The sequence below is a fragment of the Porites lutea genome, chromosome 10 (genome assembly GCF_958299795.1).
Source record: "Porites lutea chromosome 10, jaPorLute2.1, whole genome shotgun sequence".
NCBI lineage: Eukaryota > Metazoa > Cnidaria > Anthozoa > Scleractinia > Poritidae > Porites > Porites lutea.
Window position 1 is genome coordinate 31,892,317 of NC_133210.1, and position 21,653 is coordinate 31,913,969.

General features: G+C 38.8%; 4 protein-coding genes across 4 annotated transcripts; 3 read left to right on the top strand and 1 right to left on the bottom strand.

Moving 5' to 3' along the window:
- Window positions 1-2,106: 2,106 nt before the first annotated feature.
- On the top strand, window positions 2,107-4,251 carry LOC140951199 (alpha-1A adrenergic receptor-like). The gene has a single exon (XM_073400428.1). The coding sequence runs from the start codon at window positions 2,375-2,377 to the stop codon at window positions 3,383-3,385; it is 1,011 nt and encodes a 336-aa protein (XP_073256529.1). The 5' UTR covers window positions 2,107-2,374; the 3' UTR covers window positions 3,386-4,251.
- Window positions 4,252-4,720: 469 nt separating this feature from the next.
- On the bottom strand, window positions 4,721-6,845 carry LOC140951196 (para-nitrobenzyl esterase-like). Its single transcript, XM_073400424.1, has one exon. It carries the CDS (start codon window positions 6,627-6,629, stop codon window positions 4,827-4,829), a length of 1,803 nt encoding a protein of 600 aa, XP_073256525.1. The 5' UTR covers window positions 6,630-6,845; the 3' UTR covers window positions 4,721-4,826.
- A 1,536-nt stretch (window positions 6,846-8,381) lies between these two features.
- LOC140950967 (cAMP-regulated D2 protein-like) lies at window positions 8,382-10,614 on the top strand. The gene has a single exon (XM_073400182.1). It carries the CDS (start codon window positions 8,489-8,491, stop codon window positions 10,355-10,357), a length of 1,869 nt encoding a protein of 622 aa, XP_073256283.1. The 5' UTR covers window positions 8,382-8,488; the 3' UTR covers window positions 10,358-10,614.
- A 2,533-nt stretch (window positions 10,615-13,147) lies between these two features.
- Window positions 13,148-21,639, top strand: LOC140949846 (dnaJ homolog subfamily C member 3-like). The gene is made up of 16 exons (XM_073398987.1): window positions 13,148-13,281; window positions 13,396-13,509; window positions 14,571-14,695; window positions 15,717-15,791; window positions 15,960-15,998; window positions 16,101-16,205; window positions 16,742-16,830; window positions 16,964-17,056; window positions 17,308-17,368; window positions 17,662-17,720; window positions 17,952-18,057; window positions 18,462-18,582; window positions 18,906-18,955; window positions 19,068-19,150; window positions 19,813-19,958; window positions 20,681-21,639. Exons 1-16 carry the CDS (start codon window positions 13,212-13,214, stop codon window positions 20,809-20,811), a joined length of 1,467 nt encoding a protein of 488 aa, XP_073255088.1. The 5' UTR covers window positions 13,148-13,211; the 3' UTR covers window positions 20,812-21,639.
- The last annotated feature ends 14 nt before the right edge of the window (window positions 21,640-21,653 follow it).

Below are 21,653 nucleotides of genomic sequence, written 5' to 3' on the forward strand. Positions count from 1 at the left end.
TTACAATGTACTTTGAAAGTAAATTCAGATTTTTAGAAGTTATCAAATTAAACACAATTTTTACATTGTAAGTTGGGATTTATCCTCTGTACGGATGACACATTTTGCAGCCCAAATTGACAGTCGTTATAAAGGATTTCTTTAAACTTATCAAACACATCGATTGTAATCACGCTATTTAAATATTAATGCCAAATCGACGCTGCTGGAGACCAAGTCAGTTCTTTGGCTATATTTTAGAAAGTCGATTATTACAGACATAAGATTCACTTAAAGTTTTTACAGAGCTGGGCTGGAACTAAGCCCATTAGATAAAGTAACTTAAGAGTAACCTCATCACCGTAAAGTGTATTTATTCAGAATCATATTCTTACTATTTACGCACAATACATATGAATATACAATATGGGTCAGTACAATGATCAAAGAATGGTCGAAAAGGTTCAGTATCCTGATATAGGAATCATAACTGAGGTACCTACCCAAACAATAGCCCATGTTCGATCTAACCTCCCACCTACCCCTCCCCTAAGCCAACATTTTGCCTTAAGTGAGATGTAAATATTAATGTTGGCTTGGAAGGGGGGGGGGGGGGGGAGGGGACAGGTGGGCAGTTTCCCAGAAAGGTAAAATGATCCACTTTAGAGGCTTTCAGGTCATTTTTCTATATTTTGTTTGGTTTTCTTTGTGCAAAAGTCTCGTCTGGGAATTGCGAGACAATGGAGTCGTGAAAAATTTGCAATTTTAACCCTAAAGCCTCGGAGTCAAGTTAAAGTGTTAATATATCGATCGTCGGCTATTATGGCAGTGCGGGCATCGCTCTAAGCCTGGGGGTCGGGAGGGTGAGTCGCTGGAATACACTCAAAATTTTATTAGAAAAATAAAATATTTTCATTTTTTTTCCGGCACTATCGAGGATCGTATGGCTTTTTCGGGATACAGTGGCACCTCCATGTGCGACCACTTCACATAACATCTCCTCTCCCCCCCTCCCGCCCTTCCTCGGCGACCACCTCCCTCTCGTAAGCTATCAGACTGACTTACTGATGGTGACGGTTTTAATAATCTTCAGTTGTGATTACGATTGTGTTTATGGTCATAGCAAAGACTGTAATTTATTCAAATGACGGCAGTTGCCCAATTAACTCAAATAAAGCCATCATCAACGGTTACATTTATTTGACAGAAGGCTTAATACCGATTCCAGTTCTAATAAGATTTTGGAGCCACTGCGACACTACATGTAACACTGCACTGTTCGTTAGAAGGGGTCTGTTTGGGAAAGTAAACAATGTATTTTTAACAATTACTAAAACTGAGTCGATCTTTCGATGGATGAAATCTTTAAGTATGACTATTCAAATGAATATTACAGAGAAGTACTTTCCTGTGGTGGGATTTACTTTGCAGTACAACGCAGTGAAATATGACCACTCAACTGAAAGCTCCAATGTCCGGTAGCGCTCTTAAAAAGTAAAACCATGGTTTTTAGATTCAGGCAAACCTAAAAGCAAAGCTCCTATACGAAAGGTTAAGCTTTTTGAGTTATTCATTTCGAAATAAAGAAAACAAGAAAAAGTTGACAGTCAGCACATGGTTTATTAAACCAACTGTGCGATTACATTTAACTTTTTTGCCTCAAATAATCGCTTGGAGGCGGGTACAGGACTTGCTATTTGCGTCTCTATTTTTAAAGATAATGTCGCGTATTCTTCGAAACCTATAGCAGAACAAATGTGTTTGAAACCAGCAAAATTCTCAATGAATTATATATTTAGACAGAAACTAAACACGGTAAAATAAACTTCTAAGATAACAATAAAACAGAGCAAACAGACCTGTTTCCGTAGACAAAGATTAAGGCTTCTGAATAAATTAGTATTTACAAACAAAAAAGAAAGCTTATTTCCCTGTTTAGTCAAAAGTGATTTTCTAAATACTGTTATTAAAAATGAAATGTCTCAATACTTTAGAACAGCTTTTTGAACTCCTTTCTTTTCACTGAAAAGACAGTGTTTCTTAGCCCTATTTTTACATTCGGTAATACCCTACTGTTCTCCTTAAATTTTTTATTTAAAACATGAAACAAATCTAATTGATAGCTTTTCCCTCCAGAAATAAAGATGTCCTCATGAAATTTCCATAAACAAATACTTTTGGCCAACCATCTATATCCGTACTAATTTTGTATGTTGAGCACCATTGGCAGAAAAGGAGTGTCCGCTTTTTCATTATACTGATCATTTATTTTGCACGTAACTCCATTTCAAGGCATTATCTTGAAGTCTTGGATTTTAACAACTCATTGAGAGTTACTTAAGAAGCTGTTTTGGAAAATTTATCACTTTTTTCCGACTTATCTCGACTCAGAGCTATGTCAAATTCAAGTTGCGCAATTCGTGAACTTGAAGGAATCGGCGCGTTTTCAGTAAATATTCTCTCCGCTGTCTTAGGAAGTCTTGGTAATATATTGGTTTGTTCGACAGTGTACTGGAGCCCGCGACTTCACAAGGCATGGTGTTATTTTATTTGCAGTTTATCTCTCGCTGATCTGATGGTAAATCTTGTTGTTCAACCGATGGAAGCGGTTCTCACGCTCGCGCGCATGAAGGGGATTTGCAATCACGAGTTGCGAGATGCGTTTCGTTTGGCAGCCTACATAACGTGCGGCGCTTCGCTTATGAATCTGGCACTTATGAGCGTGGAGCGGTGTTTAGCTATTGTGTGGCCGCTAAGACAAAGGCAACTCCGACATCTCACTCGGAGAAGGGTTCTTTTTTTGTTGATTATCATTTGGGGAGTTCCTTGCCTTCTTGGCACATCTGGTTTAATAGCTGGCAAAGGGACAAGGTTTTCTTCAATACTTGTTCTTATAGGACTGGCAGGTTGCTACGGAGTCATATTAACCAGCTATGGAATACTACTGCTAAAAACAAGAAAGCATTTCAAAGTGCACTTCGCGAGAACAGTAGTAGTAAAAGAGTTTCATAATAAGGGAAACAACAGTGCCTGTCAACTCAGCAACGGAAAAGTTAATGATGTATTCGATAGCAAGAGTCATCAGGATTGTAGTGCGCGTGCGACCGAAAAACGACGAGGATCTGCTAACACACGTGCTGCCAAGAAAAGGCGGGAATCTGAGCGACGTGCGGCCAAAACAGTTGCTGTGGTAATTGCTTTATTCACTCTAAGCTGGGCTCCATATGGGTATGTTCTTGTTACTGACCCAGAACAAAACATTAATACTTTCTACGTATGGGCAGTAACCATTGGATTAACAAATTCCTCTGTGAATCCTCTGGTGTACTTTTTCAGCAACAAAGCCTTCAGGAAGAATTCCAAACGACTTTTACGATCTATCATTTGCTGTTTCGGAGAATACTAAGATGTTTAATGGCCCCAGTTTATGAGAAGTGAAATGTACTATTCTTCAACAACAACAACAACAAAAATCTTCTATTTATTCAGTGAGAGAAAAATGCTAAATGAAGAAAGCTTCATCGCGTATTTAATTGATATGACTGGCAAAATGATAATTTAAAGACCCGGATAAAAGATTGCTAAAAATTATGATTGCGTATTTTTTAAACGCTTTTACTAAGAGCCGATTAAATGAGGAATTCCAGCCCGGGTTCAGTTAAGTGTTTCACATTCAAGTTTCAGGGTTGTGCGCATGCGGGTTACGTTAATAATTCAGTCCGGGCTGAAATTTCAATGGCACCCAACGGGAATATAGTTCAAAACCATTTAAACATAGCATTGTTAAACGTATTTTAGTATTTTAACGCTAGATACAGGCATATTTTTATCCCGTAAAAATTTTTCATCTGTTCGGATTGCCTAGCTGAAAGTCTAGTGATCCGAAAATTATAGGAATCAAAACTTACCTTTTGGAAAATTTCAGCCAGAAAAAAGGCTCCCGAAAATTACTGGTGACCTTTTTAGGGTAAAAATCCGTTAAAAATGGGCAATGATACCCTTTTTAGATGTTCGAAAATCAGGCTAGGAGAGGCCGGCAAGCAAGAAATTTTACAACAAATGTTCCGAAAATTCTAGATCTCAAATCTTCTTCCGAACAGAAGAGGGTTTTCACCGTGTTTAAGCGGGCTGAAATTTCCAGCCTGGTCCGTGCTACGCGGCCCGAATATCTCTTTACATATTCTCTTATGCTATGTGCAGAAAAGTTAATAAGCTCCTTTAGAGCTAGACTGTCTAACTAAGTTTACAGTGGTATAATTTCTGTAACGTATTCGTTGTCCATCTTTCGGTTTTGTATGTTTAGATTACTATGATTTCGTTCGTCATAAGCTAGGTGTTTAATGATACATTGTATCACCTGATCAGGTTTATTTAAATAGAAGAAAGGTTGACCAGGAGAATCAATAGAAAGAAGAATATCTTGGGAAAAGTAGAAAATGACAACAACAACAACTGTAACAGATGGCACAGTCAGCCTAGTCCCCAGGCGTTTTCGGCTTGGCCATTCCTGGACTCTACCATGAGCTGTGACGTCACCGAGAGATACTCGCCGAGAACTTCAGGGCGGAAAAACGTAATGAGCATGCGTAGAGTCTCCCAGACTTCGCGCGGACAACGGAGCAAGAGAGAACGACTAGGGACTAGGCTGGGCTTCAGTATTGTTTATATTGGTGTGACAATTCTTTACTAGAAGTACTACCCTTTACGTGTCCGTATCCTTAAAGAAGACTCTACAGTAGCTGCTACATGCCTTATTGCTATACCACAACATTGTCTATCGTTATTACCATTGTTTTACAGTTATGGTAACAATGCATGTGAAGTGTAACTATCAGTGAAAGAGTAAATCAGTTGATCCATCCATACGAAAAAAAGCCATTTTTAATCCAGAAATCACATTCTCTCTTATGGTAGTCCTCTTTAATTACGGTGACTCCGTCATTAGTGAAGAGGGCGGTGCTTTCAGGGTACCTTTTCCACGATTTGTCGTTAACAGTTCCTTTGTGTATGAATCCACCGAATTGCCTTCTGAGGTCTTTCATAAATCTTTTGTCCTTCTCCGACGGTGTATACTTCAACTCAGCAGGGAAACCAAAAAAGGCGACTTGATCCCATATATGGCATGCGAGCGAGGCCGGGTAACCAAATACATTGATTGGAGCTGAGGGACTGTTAGTAATTAGGTATCTATACACGGGGCTCTTAAAACCTTTGGAAGCATTCAGCGCGAGGACATTCGTGGGACACGTTTCACGCAGGTCTGACACCATTGATGAGAAGGCAAACTGAAGGGAGCCACTTTCAGCCAGACTGTCGTTGTACATACTCAATACTTCATCCACATCGTTGCCAAGAAATGGACGCAGCTTTTCCTCAACATGGTCCTTATAGTCTCTGAAAGCTGAGTTCCCGAAGGTTTTTACTGGCGAAATATTAATTTCTTGAGCTGTTGTTCCTATAATCAGGGGTACATCATTTGCTTTTCTGGATTCCATAGCAACAAGAGGGGGTTGCGCTACGATAGTTTTGTCGACCACCGCGACTGCACCATCGAAGTGATTCTTTGTGGGTAGATCCATAAGATCAGCCATTCGCCAGTACGGATATACATCCCAAGGAATGGCGTCCTCGACTTGCTTGGGAGTTAGACTATACAAACATTCCCTCTCATCTGCCGAGCTATTTCTCTCGCATTTAGAGTGCTTGACAAAGATTTCGTTGTCAATGGCCGCATCTTCAGATGACTTGTTGAAAACCGGGGAAGCACTCATTACAATTGCTCCATGAAAAAGTCCAGCAGCACTTGGCGATGCTAGAAGTGCCAGTTCAGAAGTCCCACCGGAACTTTGACCAATTAGCGTCACGGATGCCGGGTCACCTCCAAATTTCTCAATGTTTCTTTGCACCCATTTAAGTGCTAATATCTGATCCATGAAGCCATAATTACCGGCGGTTTTTGTTGAGGAGGCGTCCGCTAAAGACTTAAGCGCAAGAAAGCCAAACGCATTCAACCTGTAGTTAAAAGATACTCCCACAATGTCCAACCCTAAAACCATTTCAGGTGTTGGATGTAGCCCTTTCCAATTGCCCGAAAAATACAGTAGATATCCGCCATGAATGTAGACTAACACGGGTAGTAATGTTTTACTACGTTGTTTAGGCGTCCAGACGTTTATAAACAAGCAGTCTTCGCTTCCAATTAGTTTAGTCGGGTCTTGGATGTTTGTAACATCTTGTTGAAAGCACATACTCCCGAATTTTGTGGCATCCAGGGTTCCATTCCAGCATGTGTTTATCTCACAAAGAACCGAGGGCTTCCAGCGTAAGTCTTTAACGGGTGGTTTAGCGTACGGTATACCCTTAAACGCAACAACGCCACTTTCGAATTGTCCACGAACAACACCGCCTTGTACTTCCACTTCACCTGTTTGCTCTATTGTTGATACTCCTGCCTTTTTGGAAAAGAAATAATAAATTATTCCCCCAAGGAAAGCGAGAAACACAATGAGCATGATAATGATCGCAGCAATTTTCTTCTTTTTAGTCTTTTTTGTTGTTTCCGACGAAATCATGTCCTCAATATCTGATTCATCATCGCTCATCGACAGAAGTGGATTTGATAGATCCGTTTCTCGTCTATTAGGACTCATCTTAGCAGCGGCTGTAATAGAGCGTCAAGAATCTTCCGTTATGGCTTTTGTTTAATAAGGCAGTCAAGCGTTTTCGTGACAAAAGCTCCTTGTACACTAGGAGGCTTAATATCTTTTATTTTTATGCAAGTGTTATTCAATAGAGTTTTAGAATAACGCATATCTAAGTGATTTTGAGAAAAAAACTGTCTTTTCAGCGTCACGCAAACCGGAAATATCTTTAGTCCCAGGAAATTGTTTTTTGGGAGTTAACTTTTGCAGCCGAAGCCCCATAGGTACAAAATTTCTCAGCTGCACACTTTTAAAAATAAAAAACTAGCCTCCCCGCCGACGTCCGTTGGGGTTCGTTTGTCACGAACCCCAACGGACGTCTGCGGGGTAGCCTGCGCGCAGACGAAATTAAACTAATCAGAGTTTAGTTATCGTCTGCTCGCAGGCTACTGCGGGGAGGCTAAAAAAAACCGGATGTGAAAATTTCCACGTGCCGGCTAACGGCGTTAGAAATTGATATGTGACACAAGGTCGCGCCGGAAGAATCACGCTTATAATGCTTTCAAAACAGTACACTTTCAAAGGAACAAAATAAAAAGAAGGTACCTAGAGAGAGCACACATTGAGGGCCGGTCGGATGTAATTCGTCGCCAGATCGGCAATAACATCAATATTTTGCTTTCTTTTTGTTGTTTAACATTTAAAGGCTGTCAAAATTCTCCAATACACTCTCCATGTGCTCGACCACGGCGTAGATTCCAACGAGAAGCATACATTCCCGGGGGACACTCCCTTATTTCGCCAATACGGGTATGTGCCGTTGAACAGGGTATGCTTTTCAGGGGTCTATATGAACAGGGTGTGAATTTTGGCGGTGTGCGGTCTACGTGTGTAACGAAGTTTTTTAAAAATAATTTAATTTTGTTCCGTCAGTAATCTCAAAAAAGTTTTTTGAATGTGATTCAACAAAACAAATTAAATAAATATATTTTCCCCGTTTTGTATTGTACTTTATATTATCTAAAAAGAAAATATCTCCTTAAACAGGGCATTTGGACTACAGTCTTAAACAGTAGTGAAAAAAAAGTCTCTTGTTTTAAACAGGGTTGCAAAAATGAACGGATTTTGGCTTAAACAGGGTCAGGGTTTGAAGGCCTTGGCGGCTCACCTACACCCAAACTTCCCTCAAGTGACTCCCCCCCTCCCCCCCGGGAATATATTGCACAGCATCCGACCTTAAACTGAATTATAACTCTGTCTTCGTTTGAATATTGCTCGCTTTAAAATCAGGCTGTTCGTGTGTTTTCACTTTAGCGTTGACCGTTCGCGCGTTCTTCAAATTCTGACTTGCAACCTGCAACCTGCAACCTGCAACCTGCAAATTGACTCAGACGCTTTAGTTAGGTGTAAGGTACGCTTTGATTGTTTTTGTTTTGTTTCGTTTTGTTGTTCTTTTTTCATGTCTCCAGAATTCGGTCTGAACACCATAGCCTTGGTTTTGTCTGTATCTTGTCCCAAATTCCATCAGTCTGTTTTGGCTGTGCTGGATTCCAGCCTTCCATGGAATCCAAATTTTCCCTCAAACTTGAAACTTACTTAACTAATTTTTAACTTTTGCAATATTTCTCGGTATCATTGACACCCACGGGTGCATAAGAGTCAACGAGCTAAACAAACTTACTTGATGTTTATAATGGATTTAACACCTAGTCAGTAGTTTTTTTCGTGTGAAGAGGGAGATCATGTTAGTACATGCATTTGTAATAATAGTATCGACACTGAGACGAGTGGGTTCTAAGAACTTTGTACAGCATGACAGGTGCGTGACATGTCGCTTCTATTGATAGTAAATTACGTGTCACGTGCGCATGCATGGCGACTACAAATCTACCGATGGGAACTCTTCAACAATGCGAAAATCGCAAGAAACGAGACCTTTTCTTCCTGATCGAAAACATTCCGACTCTTACATGGAAATACAAGATGGTGTACATTATAGTTCACTCGATTCACGGATCCGTTTGGCTCGACAGCGCAGAACAAGACGCTGTGCACTTGTGTTTGTTGTCATTCTTTTCATCGCCATCTTAGGAGGGCTTTTGTATTATTATTTCTCGCGCAAAGTAAAGGAATACGAAAATGCTGAGGAAACTCAGAGCAACAAAGTTGAACTCAAGAGTGGTTCAGTGCGTGGAATATTCGAGAATGATGCTGTTGTGTTCAAGGGCATTCCGTATGCACTGGCTCCCGAAGGAGATTTGCGTTGGAAGGCGCCTATTGCTTGTAAAATGAACAATTGCTGGAGAGGAACTTTTGAAGCAAGTGAATTTGGAACTATATGTGCCCAGCAAGATGTCCTAAACAAAACAGATCCCACCAGAGTCATCGGTACCGAAGACTGTTTGTTTATTAATGTTTGGACGCCAAAGAAAAGGCCCAGTGAAAAGTTGCTGCCCGTGCTAGTATACATTCACGGTAGATACTTGCTGTATTGCTCAGGAAATTGGAATGGGCTAAGTCCGTCTGCTGAATTGGTGACTGAGATAAACGTGGTTGGAGTTTCTTTTAATTACAGACTGAATGCATTTGGTTTTTTAGCTTTGAAGTCTCTGGCAGATGCACCACATTCTATAACCTCTGGAAACTATGGTTTTATGGATCAGATCTTGGCATTAAAATGGGTTAAAGAAAATATTGAGAAATTTGGAGGTAATCCCGCCTCTGTTACTCTGATTGGTCAAAGCTCCGGTGCAACGTCTCTTCTAGCGCTTCTTGCTGCACCTGCTGCAAAAGGACTTTTCCATCGTGCAATTCTCATGAGCGGCTCACCAATTTTCAACAAGTCATCGGAAGATGCAGCTCGTGACAATGAGATTTTTGTAAAAAAGTCTAACTGCGTAAGAAACAACTCATCTGCTGAGCGAGAATGTTTGTATTCACTTACTCCCAAGGAAATTGAAGATGCAATTCCATGGGATGTGTATCCATACTGGCGCATGACAGATCAAAATGATCTGCCCACTAAAAACATGTTTGATGGTGCTGTTGCTGTAGTTGACAAAGTTGTAGTGCCACATCCTCCCCTTGTTGCTATAGCAACAGGAAGAGCAAGTGATGTACCATTGATTATTGGAACAACAGCACAGGAGACAAATTTTCAGCCAGTTAAAAACTTTGAGAATTCTACATGGGCTGATTATAGTGCTTATGTCAAGGAAAAACTGTTTCCTTTTATTGGAGATAATGTTAGTGAAGTGTTGGGTATGTACAACAAAAGTGTGTCCGAAGGTTCTGCTCTTCAGTTTTTTTACACTTCCATGGCATCTGATGTCAGAGTAACTTGTCCGAATAATGTCCTCACTCACAGTGCATCTACAGTTTTCAAGAGTCCCGTTTATCGTTATGTGGTGACAAATTCCCCATCTGCTCCGATAAATTTAATTCGATTTCCAGCGACACTTGCTTGCCACATGTGGGACTTGGTTGCATTTTTTGGTTTTCCAAAAGACTTTCAGTACTGTCCTTCTGAAAAAGACCTGAGGTTTATGAGGGATCTGAGAACAGAGTTTAGTAAATTCATTCATAACAAACCTTTCACAAGTTGGGGTAAATATCCTCAAAATACTTCTGTCTTTACTGATGGAGGGGAGAAAATTCTTGGGAGGGATGGATATCATAAGAAGGAGTGTGACTTTTGGCTTGACAATGGATTTTTTCCATATGCATGGATAAATTAGTCTATTTTAGTGTTAACAGTTAACCAATGAAGTGTACAGTTGACTCTCTCTTAACAGATAGCTCTATAAGATGGACACCTCTGTGTAACAGACACCTAGAGTTGGTCCCTGTCTTTCTTTACTGACCCTTTATTTGACTCTTTATAAGATGGACACCTCTGTGAAACAGACACCTAGAGTTGGTCCTTGTCTTTCTTTACTGACCCTTTATTTGACTCTCTATAAGATTTCCACCTCTGTAAAACAGACACCTAGAGTTGGCTCCTGTCTTTCTTTACTGACCCTTTATTTGACTCTCTATAAGACGGACATCTCTTTGAAACAGACACCTAGAGTTGGCTCCTGTCGTTCTTTACTGACCCTTTATTTGACTCTCTATAAGATGGACACCACTGTAAAACAGACACCTAGAGTTGGGTCCTGTCTTTCTTTACTGACCCTTTATTTGACTCTCTATAAGACAGACACCTCTCTGAGATGGACAGTTAGTGCATGCTGGTCCCAAAGCTGGTTTTGGAGATAGTTGAGCATAAATGCAGAGTTCAAAGTTATGATTAGCTGTTCCAGCTGTCATTTGGTACAGTGTATGTGTGTACATGTCTATGCTTCATGGAAACATATGGTGGTCTTGCTAACCAGAGCAAAATTATTTCAAACATTCTTTTCGTACACTCTCTCTCTATTTTTCCAAGACTTTGACAAGCTTACATGGCATGCATGATTAATTTTCTGTAAATTTAGAAATTTTACTGAATGTAATAAATATTAATTTACAAGTCTTTGTATTGAAATTATGGAAATTTAATAAGGAATGCAGTGAGAAGTATAGTTTGAACAATACTATTTATCATGTAATATTTCATTCTCAAATTTGTATCTCTTTAATCCTTTTCTGATTCCTTCTGCACTTTAATGCAGCCTACACTGGTCCCAGTTTTTCAAAAAGAGGAGAATGCTATATATGTAAGTATTAGAGGAACCTTCATAAGAAGGTTGTGTATGATCATGTGGGTGAACATAGTCCTGAATAGGACTGTTGTCGTTGACAGTGACTGACATTTTGACAACCTGTGTGGTAGTCATCTTGCGAGTCAAAGTGAGTTGCATCACATCAGTTGACGGTATTATACTCTGTGGAAGTTGCATTATCCAGTGGATAGAGACTCACAATAGTTTGGGTATAATACCATGTATGTTGTTTGGTTATAATAATACCCAAATATCCATGTTGAGGTGCAACTTTATCCTCGGCTGAAATTTTATTTTCCTTTGTTTTGGGGTATCATTGCTAATTAATGATAATAAATGAAGAAAATAAATAAAATAAATTGAAACCAAGGTTAAAAATTAAATTATGCATCATCACAAATTCTCCAGATGTAACTCTATATATCTCACAGAATTAGCTGGGAGAATTGATCAAAGATCAAAGCATGTTTCCTTTGGTAAATATCATTTTATAAATTTTTATTACCTTTTTTCTTAGTTTTTGATGGGAAAATTGACATTGGTCATTCCTGGGACTCAAAGGGTTGGATAGACATATTTTTTATAGTCTAATTGTCTCATCACAAATCTATTCTCCCTCAAGCAGGTAACGACTTTTTGATGTTAAAAAATGGCTGCTAAAAAACCTACACTTTTTAAGCCCCAAAGATATAACAGAGCACTCTAGGAAGTGTATGTGTGTGGGGGAGAGTGGGGGTGGGGGGGGGGGGTAAGGAGAGGCTCAGAGAGCTCCTACCAAGTAGCCGTTTTGAAGCCGGGCTTGTCACTGGAGACCCAGATAGAGAACTCAATAATTATAGTCTATGTATCAGAGCCTAGTTCCTGAAAGGCAGATTAGCGCTAATTCAGGATTAAAATTTTGTTCCGCTTTTGTATTTTACCTTCCTATGCATTGCTTTGAGTAGCATTTTGTGTTATCATTACTATATATCGGAGTAAAGGTTGAACAGTAAGCTCGAGTTGCATGATTGGCTTAGACAAGAAAACCTTGCTTAAAATTTGGCTCCAAGTTAACTATCTTTTGAGGAACTGGGCCCAGGGGTTTAGACTGTCTGTTATGCAGGCTCATATTTTATAGGAGTTTTCTGAGTTGAGGGAGGGGTATAAATAGGATGAATACCATGTCACCACCTGGCTGGGCCAAACCAGGGTTCATGATGGGGTACACCAGGAGCCCATAACTTGGAGCGAGTAACTCCCATACTGGGCCTATGCCACGGCGTTTTTACGGACCAGTTTATATATTTTAAGACACATTTTAGGGCTTTATTTCCCGTGAAAATAGAATCTCCACTATATTTATGAGCCCATTTGAAGCATAAGATATCAAAAAGGAAAACTAAACGTTATTTTAAAAAAGGCAAAAAATGTCATGTTTAGGTCTGTAGGTTTTGCTGAGTGGTTTGTGGAATTTAAAAGATATTCAAAATTCGCGCCAAAACCGTTCTAGAAATAAACTGGTCCGTGAAAACGCCGCGACGCGAACGCATGGAAGTTGCTCGCTCGTGCATATAGGTTCCTGGGTACACCCAAGGAGCCCCCTTCCCCGCCACCCCCCCTCCCCCCCCTTAGATCTACCCCTTGTCTAAACTGGTTTTTCTCTTAAATCTCGCTAATGTTTAAAAGCCCATTCCTTTCGTTAAGGCTAGAAATGAACGCGCATATTTTCCTTGATTTATCGCGACCTACAGTGAAGATCTGGAAAGGGATTGAGTACGAAAATTTGACCAATAAGGCGCGACCACGACAATGTGCGCCAACACTGAAATGATCTGCGGTTGACTTCCTTAGGACACAGAGCAGAAACAGAAATTTAAGGCAAAACATAGTCAATGTCAGACAGAAAATGTGTACTCTAAGTCAACTTTTCTCGTCTCTTCATTTAATATTCTTTAGTCTGGAGCTCAAGATAATCGGTGAGTCCTTTCAATGTGTCAGATTCGACGTATGGGGATTTTTAAGTGATCTTTTTCGCAAGGTGTGGAACTATGAAGGTATTAAAATGATGACGTGCCTCCGAATTCTTGCAGGAGTTTCCAGTAAATTGTCCGCATCGGAGATTGAAAACCATTTAGAACAAGGCAAACAATTATTGTCTTTAGGACAACTCAGCGATGCTTTAGTGCATTACCATGCTGCTGTAGGTAAGTAAAAAAGTTGGGCCTTTTATCTTGACGGAGTGGTATATTTCTGATCGAATCGAACCGGCTTGTACCCTGTGAATTTGTACCGGTGCGAATTTTTATTTCATGTCCTTTGACGACTGTAATTTTTAACTGTTTTGATCACGCTTCTTAAATTTCATCAGTTTTATTTCTTATTTTCTATAAATTGCAATTTTCAGTTGGTGTTAAATATATAATAAACCAAATCCGAAGTCGATCTTGTCTGGTAGTAACTGTAGTAACCTACTTATAAAGATTGCGATTGTTTTAGCATTCGAATTGGATACCATATAATTATTTCCGTTTCCCAGGCTATTCTTACCCAAATTTGCAGTTTATATTGGCTTTCTGTGGAGCTAAAACCGCTATGTTTATAATCGGCGATATGAAATAGATTTGACATTACACAGCGAGTAACATTAGTCTACAGATCGTTATTTATAAACATTCAGCTATTAATATAAGTTTTGATAGATACCCGTTCCTCAAAGAATTAGTAGTAGTTAAGATAAAAAGGTTTGTTTCATACAGGTTAAAAAGAGCTGAAAAATATAAGTATAATTTTCGTTGGGAAATCAGCTGATTTTGACATAATAGTACCGCGTGAAAGTTGCGCCAGTGATTTAATGAGAATCCGACCAATAGAAATTTGCCAGGCATCGTATTTTGTAGGTTGCAATGCAAATACCTCTGGTTGATTCAGCACTGTTGATAATTTTTTCCCTGAAAGATGATAATTATAAAAGTTGTATAAACCTAAGGCTGAGAAGATTCAGGATTACTGGAAAGGAGGAGCATTCCCCCTTGGAAATTTCTGTTTAGGCTCCTGAATGTTGATTTTAATATGTTGCTTTGTGAGGCATTTTAAAAAAAGCAAACAACTTTATATTTAACTTGCAGATATTCACTTTTTATTGCCGTAGTTAAAAAGCTATCTGTCATCACCTATTTCCTAGCTAATTACGACCACCTATTGCCACAATTAGTTTGTGCTATTGGTAATTAACTGATTAAAGATTGTTTTTGCATTTCTTTTTTAGAGGGTGACCCAGACAATTTTTTAACATATTTCAAAAGGGCTACAGTTTTTCTTGCCATGGGTCGTTCAAAGGCGGCATTACCTGACTTGGATCGAGTTCTAGAGCTTAAACCTGACTTTTTCCAAGTAAGTTCCTTTCTTATCCATAATGCAGTTTTACAGGTTGACTGACAACTTCAGAGGCAGTGATCCCTGTGTTATCCTTTTTTTCTTTCTTGTTTTTCTGTCATCCTTGATCTAGCCTGGGTTGCAGACATAACCTAACCTCCGTTAGTAATGTCTGCAAAGCGGCCATGATATCCATGTTTTGGGCCTCCAGGGGTTTTAAGTAGCCAGCAGATTTTAATAGAGTAACCGACTGTATCGACAGTCCACATTTTCAAAGGGTGTCTGGGGGCATGCCCCCTCAGAAAATTTTAAAATTGTAAAGCCCTAATAAGCAGTTATTTCCAGCATTTAGGGGACTAAATTGAGTTTTAAAGAGTGAGTTTTCTAGTCAAGAAGATTTGGGTTTTATTCAAATTTTGATTTATTAGTCAGACAATTAACTCCTACAAGCAATGAACAATTGATAATTATACTAAGTTATGTACATTTCTGCATGAACAAATTCTGTTTTTGCCCATGACATTATTGAAACTAGCTACTTCTAGTTCGGGAGAAAAAGTAGCCGACTTCTCTGAGCAATGTAGCTGACGCGTTTCATCAGTAGTTGGTGCTTATTGAAACCCCTGGGCCTCCAACAGACTACAGACAGACAACATTTTGAATTTCAATTCCCTTCAACATGATTGGCAATTGATGATGGCATTTCTAACAGGCCAATCATGACACATAGTAAAATCCTGGTACACAGGTGGGGTCCTGGAGCAAGGGATTTCAGCACTGTTTTGCAAACAGACTTAACCAGAGGATTGGTTTCTTCTGTTGCGCAGGGTACCATCACCATGTGGTTTGTATTGTCCCTACTTAGTGGTTATACACCGCTATTACAGTTGTCACACTTTAATAAAGGTATCATCATCATCATCATCATCATCCCTCTTTCGGGTTTTGTTGGGCTAAGTAAGTTGGAATTAGTAATAGAGGTGAGTGATCTTGATAGATAATTTATAAAGATTGTTGTTTTCCTTGTTTTTTTCTGTAGGCACGGTTACAACGAGGAAATGTTTTACTCAAACAAGGAAAATTAGATGAAGCACACATTGATTATGAAGCAGTGGTAAGTTTAACTTTCTATCAAAGGGCATTGTTTATAAGTTAGTCTAGTATATATAATTGTTTTATACCTATTTCTGTGAAAATTATAATCATATACCCACACAGAATGTTAATTTACTACAAAATAACAGTAGTAAAATAATCTTATTGTTTTTTATTTGATTGTCAGCTACGGAAAAGCCCTGATAATCCTGAGGCACTGCAGCAGGTTTGTATGCAGTTGGAAAGATTTCAAAAATATCAACTTTTTCCATGTTACAACCTATTTCCTTTTCAATTGTCTGAAATGTTTTTTTTGTTTGATTTTCAGTTAAGCATAATAGAACCCATCAAAAGAGATGTCATAGAAGCTAGGGATGCAATGAACATGGGGGATTACCCAAGAGCAATAGAATTTTTAGGAAAAGCAATAGAGGTACTAATAATAATTTTGTCAATAATCAGTTATTGTTTATGTTACAGGTCAAAATTATATCCAGGTTGAATTTTTTTTAACCTAGGTTGATTCTCAATTTCCTTTGTCCCCTAGCCCTAATTATTTATGAAATGGGGATGGGAGAGAAAGGAAATATTGAGAATCAACCTAGGTTAAAAAAAATTTAACCTGTAAAATTTATAATAACACAATACTAATAATGGAAATGGACGGACTTGACTATCCTAACCGTAACCCCTAACCCCCTTGTCATACCTGCCCGTGACTACCCAACCACAGCGGAGTGAAAGGTGCTCTGTGTCCTTTGATCTAATCTTTGGATGCCAACTTATATTTTGCTCCCTCTATTGTTTTTTGGACAATCCTCACTAAGTACAGGGTATAAGGTTATCGTTGCCTAACGTTTTACAGAGTCAATTCCAAAAGCTTACATAATTTATTGCATAAGATACAGGTAGATCTAGGAGCATTCAACTGCAAGTTAAATGTATTTGTTTACTTTTTCTTAATTCCAGATTGCTCCTTGGGATCCTGATCTCAGAATGATGAGAGCTGATTGTCATAAACAAATGGGAGACTATATCAGTGCTATTTCAGATATCAAGTGAGTGTTAATTAACTACAGAAGCAATGCAGCTACATTCCTACTCACTGCCAGCCTTTCAAGACATAATTACAAATAATGGGAAATTGTATAATATTTTTCATTTCATATATTTTTTCCATTTTTTTACCAGGCCTACTACAAAGTTGATAAGTGATAATACAGGAGCATACCTTCAGCTTAGTGAATTACATTATGATATGGGTGAATTGGAAGATGCTCTGAGGTAGGTTATGTAGTTTTTATTCTGTTTCATCACTTGCATTTTGTTATTACATTCAAACCAACGTTTTAGCCAGGTAGGATTCTAGGACACCCTGTCATTTTGGAGAAATTATGACTTTTTTACTTCTTAGTTTTAGAAGTACCGACTTTGGAGTGATGAGAATCTCTGCTTATAATTTTCCAGTTGAAATTGCACTTAAATGCTTTAGTGTTGGCTTTGTTTTAAAATGTGTCCATATGATTTTTTTTCAGAGAAATTCGAGAATGTCTGAAGCTTGATCCTGATCACAAGGAATGCTTTCCTTTTTACAAGGTCAGTATTATGCTTTTAGTACAAATTATTCAAGCAAGTTTAACAAGCCACTAAATAATGACAGAAAACTAGATAAACAATTTTTGTTGCAATTTCCTTTTCATCTATGACACTCAAAGAGCATTAATTTTAATACTTTGCAGAGGTGTTGGTACGTTTTGCCACGGCATAATTTCCTACACTGCGAACAAACGTTTTTGTGCAAATACATTGCACATTGGATGGATTGTGGGCAAAATTACTCATAAATAAGAGTAGCTCAAGAACTAAGTATCTTTCACCATTTTTTGTAGAAAATGAAGAAACTAAATAAACAGATGACAACAGCACAGGACTTGATCAACAAGGGCGAGTAAGTGGTGAAAAAATTATGATTGTTATTTTACAGACACTTAGTCATACCCTGCATCATGGACACACTTGATTAAGTATGTCGATTTAAAGCAAATTTTGAGAGAAACTCAAAAGAAACTTGTTGGTATCCCTGTTAAAGGAAATTCTCCTTGGACAGGACTGGGTAACCTGTGGTATTTCACCACCAAGAAGTAACGTTTCAAGTAATGTATTGCTTGCTTTATTGCAGATACGAAGAAGCATTATCTAAACTAAAGCAGGCGCTCAAAACAGAGTCTAGAATCCCTTCTCTGGCAGGAACACTTAGGCGACAGATGTGTCACTGCCATCTGAAGGTGAATGTCAAACTCCTTGGAGATTATTCTTTAAATTTATTCTCAAGACCTTTCCTTGACTTGGGTGAAGTGCTGTTCACTCTTACCCTTTAGGTCACAAGAGTGACCAACATCAATTTTCTCCTAACAAGATCAGCAGATCATCAAGAGTAAAGGTTATGAAAATTACTAAATTGTTTACCAAAGGGGGAATACTTTGATCTTAAACCAAATTCTCTCTACTATTCTCAAAAGAAATGTATGGAGAATTCTGGAGAATTTGTGTGTAGATCTTTGGGCTTAAAGAGTTAAGGGTGAAATAATCGTGAGTTTTGAGCTAAGACAATGAGGATAGCCTTGTAATACGTTCAAGTTGCATGTGGTCATAGGTTTAATGAAATTTTCCGGCTTTTTTTAATTTTTAGCTTCAAAATCCGAACGATGCAATCAGACAGTGTAACGAAGCCTTGAAACTTGATGAAAACGATGTTGATGCACTTTGCGACAGAGCCGAGGCTAATATACTTAATGAACAGTACGATGAAGGTGAGTTCCTTTAATTTCACTACCAATTAAGATGCACCAAACTTCTATTTTTACACTACATTGTAGGTTAGAAACTGCACGCACTCTTATCCTCTTACCTGAAAAGATCATTTTTTCTTGTTACATTTGTCAAGTCTGCCTATGCGTACATTTGGGTGTTTTCGTTTGGCCACCTTTCAATACTCTGCATTCTCTAATCGCCATCATGTCAGCTAGTATGACAGTGAAAAAAACGAAAGAGCACTTGCATACTTGCATATGTAACGAGATTTTGATTTTAATGTCTTTTGTTAAACTTGGACAAACTTTTTCTCTCTTCACAGCTGTAAATGATTACCAAAAAGCGAAGAACATTAATGAGCACTTACACAAGGTAGGCCGGTGAAAAAATTTCTGGATTTTCCCTTAAAATTTTAGACAGATGAAGAAAAGTCTGTACGTGCGGATTTAAACTTTTCAACCCCTTGTTTGTTTGTTCTTCCCAGGTTCAGGAAGGACTTGAAAGAGCACTGAGACTACAAAAGCAGTCTAAGAAACGGGATTATTATAAAATATTAGGCTTGAAAAGGTAACGTTCTTTTTGTGCCAAACGCTACATCGCTCCAGTTTCTCCCGAGTATCGAAAATAATTTCGTGATTTCCTTGTTCGGTGTTTAATTTGCCTTTCACTGCGGTAGAGCTGGCAGCCGTTGGAATTGCGCTAGTCTGCAGAGCGGAAGGTCGCGGGTTTGGTCCTCGGGGCCGGACCAACACTCATGGAATACTAACTTTGCCTAGCAAACTGCTACATCCCCGCGCGGCTCGGAGTAGAAGTCATGGTCTCGTCTCTAGTAGGAGCCCTAAATAGAGTGCCCCGAATTAGTATTTTCTTGGCTTTGTCATTGGCTGAAAATCTCACCGTGCTTTTTCCCGCGCTTTGCGTCAGCTGATCCCCTATCTGATTGGTTCTTAATATTCTAACTTATTCTACTTGAATGCCGATTGGCCAAATTGATCACTTTTTGACTGTTTTTAAAAAGACACTGTTATTGGCTATTTCCGAGTTCCAAAACCCTCACCTTTGAAATGAGGCTGAGAGCAAAAATGACTCTTATTTGAATGAGAATTAAAAATCACTGTCATCAAAGGCTTCGCACTTGCCCTCGTTTTAAAGCAAAGGCTTGGGCAACTTTGAAATCGCATCACTTTTACACTGTATCTCACTAGCCGTTTTCTTATTATGCTTTTTAGGACAGCAACAAAGAGAGAAATAATGAAATCTTACCGCAAGTTAGCTGTGCAATGGCACCCTGACCATTACGAAGGCGATGATAAGAAAAAAGCCGAGAAAATGTTCATTGATATCGCTGCCGCAAAAGAAGTCTTGTCTGATCCAGGTAAGAGAAACTCGGCGCTCTGTGTTCTGACGGCTTTTCATTCGAACAGTTAATCGCAAACTGACCGTACTCTTTGTATCGTAAGTAGGTGACAAACAAAAACAACGCCACAGAAAAGTACTGCTCAGTAAAATTGTCACACTTTAGACAAAGCATAATTTAACAAGTTTACAAGGAGATAATTGCAGAAGAAAATGGAACTCACCTATTCACGTTTGGTCGGCTATTTAACGGGTTTTTTATCTTCTAACTCAGGAACAGAGCGACGATGAAGTCTTTGAAATTAGACAAACAACAACTGTACATGCGTAACATTCAAATTAGCAAACAAACTTTGCACGATTGCACGTGCAAAAAAGACTCGTCAAGAACACACTTTGCACGTGCGCACGTGCGCACGTGCGTTAAGATTCAGGTTCGCAAAACAATGGATTTGCATAAAGAGGAAATACCCAAAGGTTACTTGCTATTAAAGAGGAAAGTTGAAAGTTGAGAAAGGCTTCCGACGTTAGGAGATGGCCTCAGCAAGCGTCAAGAAACAAAGGAGACTTAACCGGTTCACAGACCGTCTATTTTCTCTTAAGAGATCTTCGAGCGTGGCAAGACAGGCTGGGAGACTAGATAGACCCACATTTTCAGACATGGCTTCACAGAAACAAACGTGCCTGTATTTACTACAAGCGACTCCAGTGAATAAAATTTATCTCTTTTCTTTTCAACAGAAAAACGTGCGAAATACGACAGTGGTGAAGATCCACTCGACCCAGAAGCCCAGCAGGGTGGTGGTAACCCTTGGCAACACGGGGGATTTCCATTCGGCGAAGGCTTCCAGTTCAAATTTCACTTTAACTAAATTGTCATCCTCCAATTCCTTAGATTTCAATTTATTTGAATTGATGTACCTGTGATGACAAAAGGGACGGAAAGGCTTCTTCCGCATGCAACTACAGCGATTAGAAACAATTATAACAATTTTATAGAACTATAATAATTACGATGGTTATGAATAGTCATTAAATTATCGTAATTATTAAAGTAACCTCACAAAACCATTTACTAACTTAAGTCACTTTACCACCAGCAAGCTTTGCCTTGTTCTCTTGAATAGTTTCTATGTACGTTCAGAACATGGAAACTAGTAAAAAAAAAACTTCATTTATTTTGCGTTTTCAGTGACAAGCAAAGCTTGCTAGTTGAAATGTGGCTTAACCGGTACATCTTTGTGTTTCGTAAACTTTTACGAGCTGAGAAATAAAGTTTGTGGATAAATCTTTTCTTACAATCCTACTTGAGTTAACGTTTTGACGTTGAAATTGTACAGAGGTTTTGCTATTCTTGTAAATTCTAAGGGTGTAAGTTAACTAAGCTTCTTTGCTTTTGGTCTCGAGTTTACGATGTTCCCAAGCAACAGTTGCTATGTGAAATAGCCCGGTATCATTATAAAAAAAAAAACTCAAGTCCGGCGAAGATACGACGATTTCTGTCTTGGATTCCTAAAAGGGAGATGGCACAACAAACTTAACACTTTATGAAATAGTCTACATTTTACGCATTACAGTTTGCGAGAAGTATTCCGTATCACTGATCTACAATGACAGTGCGCTGTCTATGGGTATGTATTTATAGTTGTAAAGATCGATCAAGTTACGAGGTATTTTAGAATAAAAAATACACAAAAATACTTTGTTGACGTCT